This window comes from Canis aureus, chromosome 21, assembly GCF_053574225.1.
Source record: "Canis aureus isolate CA01 chromosome 21, VMU_Caureus_v.1.0, whole genome shotgun sequence".
Taxonomy (NCBI): domain Eukaryota; kingdom Metazoa; phylum Chordata; class Mammalia; order Carnivora; family Canidae; genus Canis; species Canis aureus.
In genome coordinates, this window is record NC_135631.1 from 54911560 (window position 1) to 54928474 (window position 16915).

General features: G+C 35.0%; 1 protein-coding gene across 7 annotated transcripts in view; it reads left to right on the forward strand.

The window, feature by feature from the left end:
* ZPBP (zona pellucida binding protein) overlaps positions 1-16915 on the forward strand; it is an 87506-nt gene that overhangs the window by 30239 nt on the left and 40352 nt on the right. For 6 of the 7 annotated variants that reach the window (XR_013360604.1, XR_013360605.1, XM_077864241.1 and 3 more), the window contains exon 6: positions 426-502. Coding sequence is in view for 5 of the 7 variants with exons in the window: in XM_077864241.1 (XP_077720367.1) it covers positions 426-502 (77 nt within the window). In the remaining 2 variants the exon portion in view is untranslated. Of the gene's footprint in view, positions 1-425; positions 503-9606; positions 9785-16915 lie in introns of those variants that run through there. The other variant, XM_077864245.1, reaches the window with a different exon arrangement.

Here is a 16915-nt window from a genome sequence, read left to right on the forward strand (position 1 = left end):
ATTTTGTTGCTTTGGGCCCTATTTTTATTCCTTGGTTAGTTTCATGAGGGGGTTGAAAATTTTGTTTACATTTTGAAGAAACAATTCTTAGTTTGGTGAAGCTTTTCTGTGATGTTTCTATTATCTATTTCATGTGTTTCTGCTCTAATCTTTCTTCTCATCATTAAAATCATCATTGTTATTATTGTTACAATCATTATCATTAAGTCTTAGGTTCATCGCAATCATGAGGGTTTCCTGATTTATATAGAACAAACCTTTGGCTTAGATTTATATCTAAATGATTTAGTGTAACATTAGAAAAACGCTTAATTATTACTGGAAGAGAAATATTAGATAAATGATCTATTTTATATTTCAAAAGCCAATTTTAATACTGTGATATAGATTTGGGGCCCTTTATAAAATATACTGTATTTTCTCAGTTTCATCTCTAGACACTGAAAAAGGACCTAAGCCATGTGTGGACCATAATTGTGAATCTTCCAAAAGACTGTCTAAGGTATGTTACAAAAGACTGTCTAAGGTATGTTATGTGGGGCTGGAGAAAATTAAAAAAAAAAATGAACATGCTCAGTGTGTAAGTAAGCATTTAGCTATTTATTGAACACATCAGATCCACCCATTACATTTAGGAAATTCAACAATAAAAATAAAATGTCATCAAATAATAAATGATAAGAACTTGAATTAACTAATACAGTTATTTTTATGAAATGCTTTAAAGTTTAGCATCTTGTTACTGTGTTAAGGAAGATAAGTTTTCCATTTCTTTGGCCTTATTTGTTCCATGTTAATTTATAATTATTAATCAAGTAGTACCTTTATAGCAAATCTAATAAGTAGTATAAGGATTTTATCTTGGTTTCTTTTCAAGGCTTCTCTAGATACTCTAGGTCCTTTTTATTTCCAGAAATTTTTAAAATCACTATGTCAGATTTCTAAAAACAAAAAATGCCCTGGATTCTGATAGGCATCAATAGGTTAATTGGTGAGAAGTGGTGTTTTGAGAATACTAATAAATTTTCCAATACGTATATGTTAGTTCTCCCGACTTATTAAGGTTTGCAAAATTTACCTTTTTATTTTATTTTATTTTATTTTATTTTATTTTATTTTATTTTATTATTTTATTTAAAAATATTTTATTTTTACTCATTTTTATTTTATTTTATTTCATTTTATCTTTTTGCAGTTTTTAGTTTAAAAGTCTTGCACATTTTCTGCTAAATTCATTCCTAAGTATTTTTTTTTTAAGTGCTGTCTTAAACGGGATATTTAAAAAATAAATTGGTCAGTTTCAGTTTTCAATAGATGGTTTGCATGTTGCATATTTGCATGTTGTACTTAGCCACTTATTAAATTCATTTGTTACAGTAGTTGCTTTAAAGATTGCTTAGGATTTTCTATGTAAATCATCATGTCATATGCAAATAAGAGTATTTCTCTTTTTCTAATGTCTATGCTTTTTATTTCTTTACTTACCCTGTTTGTAGCTACAGTATGATGTTGAATAGATGAGAGAGAATAGATATCCTTTACTTGTTCCTGATTATAGGGGGAAAGCATTTAATCTTTCACTATTAAATAGGCTGTTAGCTCCAAAATTTCAATACCTTTTACCAGATCAGTTAAGTTCCCTTCTATTCCTAGTTTACTGAGAGATTATGTTATGTATGTTCCTTCATTTGTGTTGAATATTAACTCTGCCTTTATTGAGAAAAAACCCCACATATATCTTCATTATAAATTTAGCAGAAAGCATGCAATACCTTTAAAACTAAAAACTGCAGTTTGTTCTTTTATCCCTATGAAACATCCCCTTTAATTTTTTCTTTGAAATTTTATCATGTTAAAAATCAATGTTATTGGGCAGCCCGGGTGGCTCAGCGGTTTAGCTCTGCCTTCAAGGCCAGGGCGTGATCCTGGAGACCCAGGATCGAGTCCCATGTCAGGCTCCCTGCATGGAGCCTGCTTCTCCCTCTGCCTGTGTCTCTGCATCTCTCTCTCTCTCTGAATAAATAAATAAAATCTTTAAAAAAATAAAAAAAATAAAATCAATGTTATTAATTCAGACTTCTTAGGCTTACTGTTTTCAAGGGATGTAGGTTTCTAACTAATCTGAATTTTTGTGTCTTTATATTTGAAATGCATATTTCTTGAAGACAATATATAATTGACCCCTTTGTTCTCAATAAAAAAATCTTTAATTGGAATTCTAGTAAAATTTAATGTAATTATTGATACAATTGTATTTATGCCTATTTTTTACTATTGTTTCCTAATTTTTCCCCTTTTTCTTTTTAAAAAATTTTCTTAAAATTTTTATTTATTTATGATAGTCACAGAGAGAGAAAGAGAGAGAGGCAGAGACATAGGCAGAGGGAGAAGCAGGCTCCATGCACCGGGAGCCTGATGTGGGATTCGATCCTGCGTCTCCAGGATGGCGCCCTGGGCCAAAGGCAGGCGCCAAACCTCTGCGCCACCCAGGGATCCCTTTTTCCCTTTTTCATTCTTTGTATTTTTAGAATACATTTCATTTTATCTACCGATTTATTTATATTGAGATAAAATTGACATATAACATGATATTGGTTTTAGAAATTTAATGTATTAGTTTTAGGTATAAAGCATAATGATTTGATATATGTAAAGCCATATTATTACCACACTAAATTTATGTGTACAGACACGTAGAGTTGCACATTTTGTGTGTGTGATGAGAACTTTAAGACCTATTCTTCTAGCAACTTCCAAATATACAATACAGTGTTCTTAACATCCCGAGACTTACTTGTCTTATACAGTTGTCCCACCATATCTGCAGCTCCACTTTCCGTGGTATTAGTTACCCATGGTCAGCTACAGTCCAGAGGCAGATGATCTTCCTTCTTTTGTTTGTCAGTAGGTCATTAGTAGCCTAATGCTGTGTTACAATGCCTGCATTATTCACCACACTTGATGTCGTCATGTAGGCATTTTTATCATGTCACTTCATCACTCATATCACATGTGAGTAAAGTATGATTTTAAGAGTTAGAGATAGGGGCAGCCCAGGTGGTTCAGCGGTTTAGTGCCGCCTTCAGTCCAGGGCCTGTTGCTGGAGACCTGGGATTGAGTCCCACATCAGGCTCCCTGCTTGGAGCCTGCTTCTCCCTCTGCCTGTGTCTCTGCCCCCCCACCCCCTTCTCTCTCTCTCTCTGTCTCTCATAAATAAATAAGATATTTTTAAAAAGAGAGATAAAGAGACTTCATTCACATAACTTTTATTATCATACATTATTATAATTATTCTATTTTGTTAGTATGGTTAATCCCTTACTGTGGTATACTTTATAATTTAAACTAGACCATAAGTATATGTGGGTAGAACAAAACATGGTATGTCTGGTGTTGAGTAGTATTTACAGTCTCAGGTATCCACTTGGGACATATCCTCCATGGATGTGGGGAGTACTGTTAACTGGAATTTTGTACCTTTTGATTATTTGTTTCTTTTTCATTGCTAACATGTACTTTGAATGTTTATTTAAAATCAATTAATTAACATATTATTAGTTTCAGAGGTAGAGTTCAGTGATTCATCATTTCCTTATAATTCCCAGTGCTTATTACATCATGCCTCCTTAATGCCCATCACTCAGTTACCCTATCCTTTTACCCCCTTCCTGTCCAGCAACCCTCAGTTTGTTTCCTGTAGTTAAAAGGAGTTTCTTATGGCTTGTTTCTGTCTCTGATTTTTGTCTTATTTTATTTTTCTCTTTCCTTCATTTCCCCTATTTCATCTATTTGGTTTCATAAATTACACATCTGGGTGAAATCATATGATATTTGTCTTTCTCTAACTTATTTTGTTTAGCATTTTGGCTACTATAGCACCTTTAGTTCCATCCACATCATTGCAAATGGCAAGATTTCATTCTTTTTGATGGCTGAGTAATATTCCAGTGAGTGTGTGTGTGTGTGTGTGTGTGTGTATGTGTATCACATCTTTTTATCTGTTCATCAGTCAGTGGACAATGACTTCTTTTTTCTCTTACTATGTTTTTTGCCTTAATGACTATTTTGTCTTATATAAATATAGCTTCTCCACCTTTCTTTTAGTTTCCATTTACATAAAATAACTTTTCCTGTTCCTTTACTTTCACTTCTTGCGTTTCCTTAAATCTAAAGTGAATTTCATGTAGACAGCATACAGTTAGGTCTTGTTTTGTATCCAGTCAACCACTCTGTGCGTTTTGATTGGAAATTTTAGTCCCTTTACACTTCAAGTAATGTGGATTCACTGGCATTTTGTCACTTATTTTGTGGCTTTTTAAAAAAATGCTATTCCTTTTTCTGTTGCTCACTTTCCTTGTGATTTGAACATCTGCAATGTTATGTTTAGATTCCTTTCTTTGTCTTGTTTGTACTTACCATAGGTTTTTCCTTTGTGGTTACCATGAGAATTACATAAAACATCTTGGAATTAGAACATTTTATTTTAAGCTGATTACTTAAGTTTTATTCCCCTTAAGTATTTATGTTTTTATGTCCCTATTTAAATCTTATTATCTTGTGTATTCATTAACAAATTATAGTACTTATTATTGTTGTAGTTATTTCTACTACCTTTTGTCTTTTGACGAAAAATCACAAATACTATATTTATAATTAACCTGTTAGCACTACATTATTCAGAATTCCACCTGTAGATGTACCTTTTCCCTAGAAATTTATACTTTCACATGTGTTCTTTTTACTACTTAACATGCTTTCCTTTCAGTGTAAGGAACTGCCTTTAACATTTCTCATAAGGCCAGATTGGTGGTGAGGAGTTCCTTCAACTACTGAATGTGTGCAGAACTCTTTATCTCCTTTTATTTCTGCTGTAAAGCTTTATCAGTAGGAGAATCTGTGGTTGGCAGTTTTTATCTTTCAGCACCTTGAAGATATTGTGCCATTCCCTTTGGCGTACAGAGTTACTGTTGAAAGCCTATTAATAACCCAAATACATTCCTTGTATGTAGCAAGATGTTTTTCTTTTGCTGCTTATAAGATTCTTTTGCATTTAAGTTTTGATAATTTAGTAAATATGTCTTGGTGTGGGTTTCTTTGGATTCTTCTTCAGGACTATTTGGGTTTGCAGGACCTGGAATTTGTTTCCTTCTTAAGGTTAGGGAAGTTTTCAGCCAGTATTTCTTCAGATAAGCTTTCTGCCCCTTCTCTCTCTTTCTCTGTCTCTCTGTCTCTCTCTCTCTCTCTCAAGACCCCCATGATATGAATATTGGGCCATTTGATGCTGTCCTTTAAGTCCCTTCTGTGTCTTCATTCTTTTCTAATCTTTTTTCTTTTTACTATTCTGATTGGATGAACTTCATTGCCCTATTGTTAGGGTTGCTAATCCTTTCTTCTACTTTATCTTGTCTACAGTGAACCCATCTCTTGAATTTTCTGCTCAGTTCTGTGATTTCTGTTTGGTAATAATTCTTTTTATATTTATTGAAATTCTCACTGTGCTCATGCGTTCTTCTCTTGACCTCAGTAGATATCTTTATGACCATTATTTTAAAATCTTTACTAGGTAAATCAGTTATCTCCGTTCCAGTTAGGTCTTTTTCTGGAGTTTTATCTTGTTCTGTGTGTTTTTTTTTTTTTTTTTTTTTTAAGCACTTTCTGCTGTTTCCTTATGGTCCTTAAATACTTTGTGTTGATTTCTATATTAGATAAAACAATCACTTCTCCCAGTCTTGAAGGTATGGTTTTTTAGGGGAGATGAACCTTATCATTCAACCCTGCTTTGACTCTTGATTGTCTTCATGATTTTTGTGATTTTCGAAGCAACTTTTTTTGTTTTTTGTGGTTCCCAGTAGTTGAAGGTGTGCCAAGAACTCTCCATGTCCCAAAGGGAAGATCTTGTCAGTACCTATATTCTGGCTGATTAGAAGCCAGGTCCTCAGGAAACAGCATTTAAATTATGCACATATGCCTCTTTTCAGGGCAAGAGGGAGAGATGGAAGTTTCTGTCTGTTTCTTCTGTAAGGAGACTGTGGGTTTCTTTGCTAGTGCCCATTGAGTCCCTGAACATGAGCCCTGCTGGCCACCAGAGCCCAGTGATTAAGGGGCCTTCCATTTAGTGGCAGCTGCAAAAACCAGGGCACAAAGACACTTACAGGAGCTCCTTCTCAGGAGATAGCTGACCTGGACAGAGACAGAGGGAGAGGACACAGGTTGCACCTCAGCCTTTCTGATCCCTGGAAAGTATGCAGTTGGCCCCTTAATGTGTGTTAGATTGGAAGCCTTCCCCATAGGCCACAGCTATTAAAGTAAGCAGATGGGCTTCTCAGGATTTTGTTTTTAGTTAGCTATTCTCATAGCTATATACTCTTTGCCTTATTTGTTTGAGTGGTTGCTCTAAAAATTGTGATATACATTGTTTATTATTTCACAGTTCACTTAAAATTTATATTTTGCCTCTTCCTGCTAAATATAGAAATGTTGCCATTTTATGGCTTCATTTAAACTACCCTCATCCTTTATGCACTGTCTATCTACCTATATTTTAATCTATAAAAATACTGTCGAAGGTGATTTGCTGTAAACAGTTATACATGTTTTAAAGATATTTCAAGAACAAATAGTCTTTTACATGTATAGTACCATTTTCTATGTTTCTATTTCATATGAGGGTTAGGGTTTTTATCTGCTTTTATTTCCCTTTCGTCTGAAAAGTCTTCTGTTGCATTTGTTGTGGTTATCATCTGCTGACAAAGGATTCTTTCAGTTTTTTTTTTTACCTACAAATTCTATTTCCTTTCTTTATTTATAAAGAATATTTCATTGGTTAGAGAATTTTGGTCTGGTAGTCCATTTTTTTTCAGCATTTTAAGTAATTTTTTCACTCTCCTCTATTCCTTCTGATAAGAGGTCCATTATTTACAAGTTTTTTTTTTAAGACTTATTTATTTATTTTAGAGAGAGAGAGAGAGTGGGGGTCGGGGGGAGAGCAAAGAGGGAGAGAGAGATAATCTTAAGCAGGTTCCACACCCAGCATGGAGCCTGACCCAGGACTGGATCTCTCAACCCTAGGATCATGACCTGAGCAGAGACTAAGAGTCAGATCTTAACTCTGAGCCACCCAGGTGTGTCTCTACAGGTTGTTGTTTTCCATATTTAATGTGTTGGTTTTTTTAGCTTTCAATTTATTTTTGGTATCTTTATAAGCAATTTGATTATGGTGTGCTTTGGTTCCATCTTACTTGTATGTGTTCTATATGAGATTGGTGTGTGGTTACTGAACCTGTGATTTCATGTTTTTTATCTTTTTTTGGGAAAATTATAGTTATGATCTCTTCTATTTTTTTCTCTCCTACACTTTATTCTATACCATCTCCATATTTTCAAACATCTATGTGGCTTAAACTTCTCACAGCAGATTGTTTCTGAGACAGGGTATCACCTTTTTTTTTTTTTTTTTTTAATATTTTATTTCTTTATTCATGAGAGAGCCACAGGGAGAGAGGCAGAGATGTAGGCAGAGGGAGAAGCAGGGACCCCGATGTGAGAGTTGATCATAGGACCCTGGGACCATGACCTGAGCCCAAGGCAGATGCTCAACCACTGAGCCACCAGTGTCCCCAGGGTATCACCTTCTGTAAGAAAGCCATAGGAGGGTGAGTGTTCCGAGAAGTGAAAGCCATAAACTGTAAGGCTTTTTCTGACCCACCTTTGGGAGTCATTTGGCATCTTATGTATTGTAGTATCTTGGTCAAAGCATTCACAGGTCTGTCTGATTTAAAGAGAGGGGTTCAAACACCATTACTCTATGAGATGAATGCCATAGAGTGACCTTGTTTTAAAATTATAACAGTTATAAAGAGACACTCCTACCTCAGTTGTTTTTAATATCTTTTTATTTTACATTAAAATGTTGAGAATTTTAATTAGACCTAGCAGTTGTAAGAAAATTATAGAGAAACCCCTTGTATACTTTGCCCAATTTCTCCCAATGGTAACGTCTTGCAAACCTGCTGATAGAGAACAGTATCACAAATAGTGGTAGTGACATTGCTACCATCCACTGCTCTCATTTAGCTTTGGCCAGTTTACTTGTATTCATTTCTGTGTGTTAAGTTCTTGTGCAGTTATGAATCCACCACCTTAGTCCAGGTACAGACAGTTCCAGTCCTGCAAGGATCCCTGTGTTGCTTTTTTATAACCATGCCCACCCACCTCTTTCCTGACTCCCACCACTCCTTTCCCTTTAAGCTTGGCATTCACTATTCTGTCCTGTTTCTGAAGTTTCAGTGATCATAAAGAATGTAACTTTTCAGGGTTGGCTTTGTTCCCCTTGGCACAATTTCCTATAGATGCATCCAAGGTGGTACATGTACCAATAGTTTATTCCTTTATATTACTAAGTAATGTTCCATGGTGCATATGCTGCAGCTCGTTTAGCTTTTTATCTGTTGTAAGACATCTGGACTGATCAGAGTTATTGATTGTTAAAATTAAAGCTTTTGTAAACTTTGGTGTACAAGTTTTCATGAGAAAATAATTTACCATTTTGGCTCACTAATTCTGAGTCATATTACACTTAATTTTACATTTCCATCAACAGTGTGTGAGTGGTCCAGTTTCTCCAGCTTCTAACAGGATGTGGTATTGTTGATTATTTTATTCCCCAAGGGAGTTATTTAATAATATCCCATTATGGCTTTAATTTGCATTTCCCTTATTACTAATGATGTTGGTCATTTTATGTTATGCTTATTTGCCACGTACACATCCTTTTGGTAAACTATGCTGCTCATTTTCTCTTGGGATTGTTGGCTTTTTTACTGTTGAGTCAAGAGGGTTCAATGTATTCTAGATCTAGTGGGGTTTTTTTCCATATGTTGTTTGTAAATATCTGTCCCACATTTTAGCTTGTCTTTTCTTCCTCTTCATATGGGTTTTTCAAGAAAGAGATTCTTAATATCTATGAAGTCAATTGTATCCATTTTTCCTTTATGGGTTGTGCTTTTTTGGGTCACATCTGAGAACTCTTTGTATATCTACATTTTGAAGATTTTCCTCTCAAAAAATTTTTTTTACATTTTTTTACATTACAAATCATTTTGAGTTAGTTTTTGCTTTATGTATGAGATTTGGTGCAAGGCTATTTTTGTTATTGTTTTGCCTGTGGATGTCACATTTCTCCAGCATCCTTTGTTAAAAATGCTGTCCTTTCTCCACTAAATAGCTTTTGTTCCTTTGTTAAACTATAGTTAAGAATATTTGTGTGGCTCTATTTCTGGGTTCTTTTTTTTTTTTTATTTCTGGGTTCTTTATTCTTTTCCCTTCTTTGTGTTTATGTTTTTCTCAATACCTCACTGTCTAACTACTGTGGCCTTAATGATGGGCAGTTATTCATCCCATTGTATTCCTGTATTAGCAAAATTGTTTTATCTATTTTAGAATCTGTGTATCATTAAATAAATTTTAACAGAGTTTTGTGTATGTCTAAGAAAACCTTTGGGATGTTGGTAGGAATTATGTTAATCAATCCTGCACAGGCATACCTTGTTTTACTGTGCCTTGCTTTATTGAGCTTCACAGTTATTGCATTTTTTTTACAAATTGAAGGTTCCAGACTTCAGTGGAGGAAGTTACTGCAGGTGTGGTGGAAACAGCCAGAGAATTGGAACTGGAGATGGGACTGAGCTGGAATCTCAGCATAAAACTTGAACAGATGAGGACTTGCTTCTTATGGATGAGCAAAGAAAGTGGTTTCTTGAGATGGAACCTGATCCTGGTGAAATTGCTGTCAAGGTGGTTGAAGTGACAACCATGGATTTAGAATATTGAGGAAGCCTAGCTGATAAAGTGGTAGTGACGGAATTTGAGAGGATTGATTGGAACTTTGAAAGAAGTTCTGTGGATAAAATGCTATCATACAGCATTACAGGCTACAGAAAGATCATTCTTGAAAACAAGTGTCAATTGATGTAGCAAAATTCTTAAATGCATCATTTAAGAAAATGGCCATGGTTGCCATCATTCAGCCACCACCACCCTGGTCAGTCAGCAGCTGTCAACATCAAGGTAGACCCTCGACCAACAAAAAGAGATGACTTCCTCTTAGCTCAGATGATTGCTGGCAATTTTTAGCAAAAGTATTTTTTAGTTAAGATATATACAGTGTTGGGCAGCCCCGGTGGCTCAGCAGTTTTGCGTGGCCTCCACCCCGGGGCCGGATCCTGGAGACCTGGGATCGAGTCCCACGTCGGGCTCCCTGCATGGAGCCTGCTTCTCCCTCTGCCTGTGTCTCTGCCTCTCTCTCACTCTGTCTCTCATGAGTAAATGGAGTCTTAAAAAAAAAAAAAAAAGAACCTTATAAAAAAAAAAGATATATACAGTGTTTTGTTTAGACATACTGCCGTTGCACACTTAATAGACTACAATATAGTGTAGATATAATTTTTTTTGTATGTCTGGGGAAACCCAAAAATTCACGTGAGTCGCTTTATTTTGATATTGGCTTTACTGTAGTGGTCTTTGGAACCAAACACACAATATATCTGAGGTATGCCTCTGTATAAATTTGGGAATAACTTTTACACTTTTACTATGTTCGTTCTTCCAATCTATGAACATATATATGCCTCTACATGTTTTTAGATCTTCTGTGATTTTTTTATCATCTTTTTTTTTGTAATTTGTAGCATACATAACCTATACGTTTTAGTAAGTTTATACTGTTTCCTTTTCTATGAAACAACCTTAAGAAATACTGTGTTTTAATTTTGGTTTCTGTATGCTCATTGTCAGTGTGTGGTAATGCATTTTATCAGCATGTGTTCATCTTGTTTCTGAGGTACTTGCTGAACTTAAATATTAGCTCTAGAAGGTTTTTTTTTTAATATTTGTGGAGTATTTTATATTCCTTGGGATTTTCTTGGCTGACAGTCTTGTCATTTCCAAATTGAGGCAGTTTTATTTTTTCCTTTCCAATGTTCTTTTTTTTTTTTTTCTGGCTCATTACTGATTTTTTTACTTATTCAAGTGCCTAAAGCATCCAGTGCTGTGTTCAATATGAGTAGTAAGAATAGACTTTCTTCCCCCCTCCCTTTTTTTGAGCTTATGGAGAAAGCATTTATCCTTTTAACATGAAGTATTATGTTTGCTGTAGGTTTTTTGTAGATGCTTTTGGTAAATAAATCTGATGAAACTCCCTTACAATCTTATTTTGGTGAGATTTTATTAACAATAAGTATTGTGTGTTGTCCAGGGCTTTTCTGAGTTAATTGTTGAGATCATAGGATTTTTCTTTTTTTACTTGTGGATATGTGGGTTATGTTAATTGGTTTTAGAATATTGAAGCAACCCTTGCTTGCCTACCCAGAATAAATCCTACATGGTCATGCTGCATAACATTTTAGACATGGTTGGATTTAATTCGTTCATATTATATTGAGTTCATGAGAGATATTAGTCCATAGCTTTTCTTTGATACAGACTCTGTCTGGTTTTAGTACTTAGGTAATACTAGCTTCACAAAATGAAGTGGGAAGTTTGTTTCCTAAAGAGATTTTATTCAGGATTGATTTTTGAACATTTGGTAGAATTTTCTTAAGAAACCTGGGGATTTCTATTTAGGGAGCTTTTTTCTTACATATTTAATTACTTTAATAGTTATAGAACTATTTAGATACTTGTTTTTATTGTTGAATTTTTATATTTGGTGGTGTTTGAAGAATTGGTCCATTTCTGAGTTGTCATATGCCTGAGCATAAAGTCATGTGGAGTTTTCTGTTACTTTCAGTGCCTGTGAGTAATATTCCCATTTTATTGCTAATCCTTCTGTTTGGTCTTCTGTGTTATTTTTTCCACTCTTGCTAGAATTTATTAACTTTATTGATCTTTATGAAGAACTAACTTTGTGTGACATTGACTTTATTATTTTCTTATTTTCAATTCCATTAAATTTTACTTCCATCTTATTATTTCCTTTTTTCCCCCATTTGCTTCCTTTTTTGTCTTCTGGTTCTTTTTAGTTTCCTGAGGTAGGAACTTTGGTTATTGGAACTTTGGTTTTATATTTTTTTCTTTCCTAATATAAAAATTTGTTCTGTAAATTTCCACTCAGCTTTGCTTTAGATCCATCTCATATTTTCATATGTCATTGATTTTATTTTTCTAAGTTTTTATTTAAATTTCAGTTTACATAGAGTGTAATATTAGTTTCAGGTGTAGAATTTAGTGATGCAACACTTCTGTACATCACCTGGTGCTCATCATAATGAGTACACTCCTGATTCCCCTCACCTGGTTCCCCCACCCCCCCCACCCGCCTCCCCTCTAGTGACCATCAGTGTGTTCTCTGTAATTAAGAGCCTGTATCTTGGCTTGTATCTATCCCTTCCACTCCTTTGTTTTAGAGAAAACCCAGAAGACTCCACCAAAAAGTTGCTAAAACTGATACACAAATTCAGTAAAGTCACAGGGTACAAAATCAACATACAGAAATCTCTTGCATTTCAATACACCAATAATGAAGCAGCAGAAATAGAAATCAAGGAATCAATCCCATTTCTAATTGCTCCCGTAACCTAGGAATAAACCTAACCAAAGAGGTAAAAGATCTGTACTCTGAAAATTATAAAACACTATTGGTGAGAATGCAAGCTGATACAGCCACTCTTGAAAACAGTATGGAAATTCCTTAAAAAGTTGAAAACAGAGCTGTGCTATGATCCTGCAATTGTACTACTAGGTATTAACTCCAAAGATACTAATTTATTGATCAGAAATGGTACCTGTACCCCAATGTTTATAGCAGCAGTGTCCACAATAGCCAAACTATGGAAAGAGCCCAGATGTCCATTGACTGATAAATACGTAAAGGAGACTTGGTATATACACAATGGAATATTACTCAGTCATCAAAAGGATGAGATCTTACCATTTGCAATGATGTGGATGGAACTATAGGATATTATTCTAAGTGGAATAAGTCAGTCAGAGAAAGACAATTATCATATGTGGAAGTTAAGAAACAAAACAGGATTGTAGTGGAAAGGAAGGGAAAAATAAAATAAGATAAAATCAGAGAGGGGATACTCTGGAAACAAACTGAGAGTTGTTAGAGTAGAAGAGAGTGGAAAGATGGGGTAACTGAGTCATGGGCATTAAGGAGGGCATGTGATGGGATGAGCACTGGGTGTTACATGCAGCAGATGAATCACTAAACTCCACATCTGACACTAATGATACACACTATATGTTAATTGAATTTAAGAAAAATAAGATAAAAAAACCCTGATCAAAGAAATTGGAGACTACATAAATGAAAAAACATTCCATGCTCATGGATTGGAGGAACAAATATTGTTAAGATACCTATATTACCAAAAGTAATCTACACATTTAGTGTAATCCCTATCAAAATGCCACCAGAGTTTTTCACAAAGCTAGAAAAAACAATCCTGACATTTGTATGGAACTGCAAAACTCCCCAGATAGCCAAAGCTAAGCTAGGTTGCAGGCATCACAATTCTGGACTTATATTAGAAAGCTATAATGATCAAGATCTGTGGTTCTGACATAAAAACAGACACATAGATCAATGGAACAGAATAGAAAGATCAGAAAGGGACTTACAGCTATGTGGTCAATTAACATTCAACAAAGCAGGAAAGACTATCCAATGGAAAAAAAAAAAGACAGTCTCTTCAACAGTGTTGGGAAAACTGAACAGCAACCTGCAAAAGAATGAAACTGGACCATTTTATTACATCACACACAAAAATAAATTCAAAATGAATGAAAGACCTAAATGTGAGACAGGAGAGACCATTTTAAAATCCCAGAGGAGAAAACAGGCTGTAGTCTCTTTGACATTGGCCGTAGCAGCCTCTTACTAGGTATGTCTCCAAGGTAAGGGAAACCAAAGCAAAAGTGATCTGTTGGGACTTCATCAAACAAAAACAAAAAAGCTTTTTCACAGTGGAGGAAACACCAGCAAAACTAAAAGGCAACCCACAGAATGGGAGAAGATATATTCACAAATTACAGATTTGATAAAGGGTTAGTATCCAAAAGTACATAAAAAAACTTATAAAATATATAAAAAGCTTATAAAATTCAACACCCAAAAAACAATCTGGTTTAAAAAATGGGCAGAAGACAAGGATAGACATTTTTGTAAATAAGAAGACTACAGATGGTGAACAAAACACTTGAGAAGATGCTCAACGTCACTCATCAAGGAAGTGCAAATCAAACTGCAATGAGATATCTCACACCTGTCAGAGTCAACACAATTAACATGGGAAACAGCAGGTGTTGGCAAAGTTGTGGAGAAAGAGGAACACTCTTGCACTCTTGGTGGGAATGTGAACTGGTATAGCCATTGTGGAAAACACTACGTAGTTTCCTCAAAAAGTTAAAAATAGAACTACCCATGATCCAGCAATTGCACTACTAGGTATTTACCCAGAGGATGTCATTGATTTCGATTCCTTTAAATTTGTTGAGCTTTGTTAGATGGTCCAGAACATGGTCTATCTGGTTTTCATCTGCAGATCTTTTTTCATCCTATACTTCTAGCCTATGAGTTTCCTTAAATCTAAAGTCACTTTCTTGTACACAGCATAGAGTTGGCTCTTGTTTTATCCATTAAGCCACTCTGTGTTTTTTGACTAGGAGGTGTTAATCTTTTTGCACTTAAAGTGATTATTGTTATGTAAGAGCTTACTCTTTCCAGTTTGTTAATGGTTTTTTGTCTACTGTATAGTTCATTACTCTTTTCCTCTGGTGCTGTCTTCCTTTGTTTGATGATTTTTTTTGTATTGATAATTCTTTGATTCCTTTCTGTAGATATTTTCTTTGTGGCTATCATGAAGCATATATTTAAATCTAATATTTATAACAGTCAATTTTTAAAAAGATTTTATCTATTTGACAGAGAGAGAGCACAAGCAGGGAGAGCAGCAGGCTGAGGGAGAGGGAGAAATAGGCTCCCTGCAGAGCAGGGATGTCTGAGCCAAAGGCAGATGCTTAACCGATTGAGCCTGTAACAGTCTATTTTAAGCAGATAACTTAACTCCATATGAGAAATCTATATTTTATCCCCCCACACACACACTTTGTTATTGATGTCACAATTCCTGTCTTTTCTATTGTGCTTCTATTAACAGATTTTTGTAGTTACATTTATTCTTGATACTTATGTCTTTAACTTTTATACTAGCTTTAATTTTTGTGTCACCCTTATAGTACTACATTATTTTTTATTTTCACATATATTTACATTTACCAGTGAGGCTTATACTTTCATCTTTTAAAAGATTTTTTTATTTTAGAGAGAGAGGACATGAGAATGTAGGGGAGACGGGCAGAGGGAGAGAGAGAATTTTTAAGCACACTATATGCTGAGCATGGACCCCAGTGTGGAGCTTGATCCCATGACTGTGAGATTATAACCTGAGCCAAAATCAAGAGTTGGATGCTTAACCAATTGGGCCACCCAGGCATCTCTATATTTCATTTTTTTTTAAATGTTGCTATTTAGCATCCTTTTATTTCATTTTGGTGAACTCTGGTTAACACTTCTTGTGAGGCAGTGTTCTACTCAGATTTTGGGACTTCTGATGGTATTGAACTTCTTCAGTTTTTGTTTGCCTGGGAAAATTCTCATCTCTCCTTCATTTTTTTTTTCAATCTCCTTCATTTTTTTAAAGATTTTATTTATTTATTTGAGAGAGAGAGAGCAAGCAGTGAGGAGGGTCAGAGAGAGAGGGAGAAGCAGGCTCCCCACTGAGCAGGAAGCCTGATGCAGTACTGGATCCCAGGGCCTACAGATCATGACCTGAGCTGAAGGCAGATGTTTAACCTACTGAGCCACCCGGGGGCTCCTTTATTTTTAAAGGGAAGTTTTGATGGGTATAGTATTCTTGACTGGTAGTTTCTTTTTCATTCTGCACTTTGAGTGAATTATTACACACTTTTCTGGCCTGCAAGGTTTCTACTGAGAAATCTACTGATAGTACCATAGGGCGGGGGGGGGGGGAGGGGTACCTTTTGTTTGATTGGTTCTTTTTCTCCAGCTGCTTTCATAATTCAGTATTTGTGAATTTTGACAATTTAGTTATAACGTTTCTTGGTGTCCTTGGTAGTCCCCTTTGTGCACTCATTTGGGATTCTTAAAGTTTCATCAGTCTGGATGTCTGTCTCTTTTCCCAGGTTTAGGAAGTTCTTTGGTATTATTCACTTAAATTAGCTTTCTATTTGTTTGTCTTTCTCTTATACTTATGGGACCTCTATAATGCATATTGTTGACTTAGTTGATGTCAGATAAGTCCTGTAGAGGTTCTTCACTCTTTCTTTTTACCCCCTTTTGTCTGATTGGATAATTTCAAATGATCTGTCTTTGAGTTCATGGATTCCCTTTCTGCTTGATTGAGTCTGCCTTTCAAGCTCTCCATTGAATTTTTTAGTTCAATCATTATATTCTTCATACCAGAATTTCTGTTTGGTCCTTTTTTATTGTTTTTTGTTGCTTTGTTGAACTTTTCATTTTGTTCATGTATTATTTTTCTGATTTCATTTATTACCTCTGTGTTTTCTTGTAGCTTACTGAGCTTCCTTAAGATTATTTTAAATTATTTGTTAGGCAATTCATAGATATTTATATCTTTATAGTCTGCTATTGGAGTTTTTTTGGTGTCATATTTCCCTGATTTCTTTGATGATAGTAGCCATGGTTGGTGCCTGCACATTTAAAGAAATTGTCACTTCTTCCAATCTTTATGGTCTTGCTCTAGAAGGGAATGACCAGACTAGAGATTTTGTGGGATCAGACGGGGAGTCTCTCAAACCTTTTCTGTGGATGCGCCTGCTTAATTCCTCTAATTCTGTCCTGGGGGAATGTCTTAGAATTGTATTCCTTCTT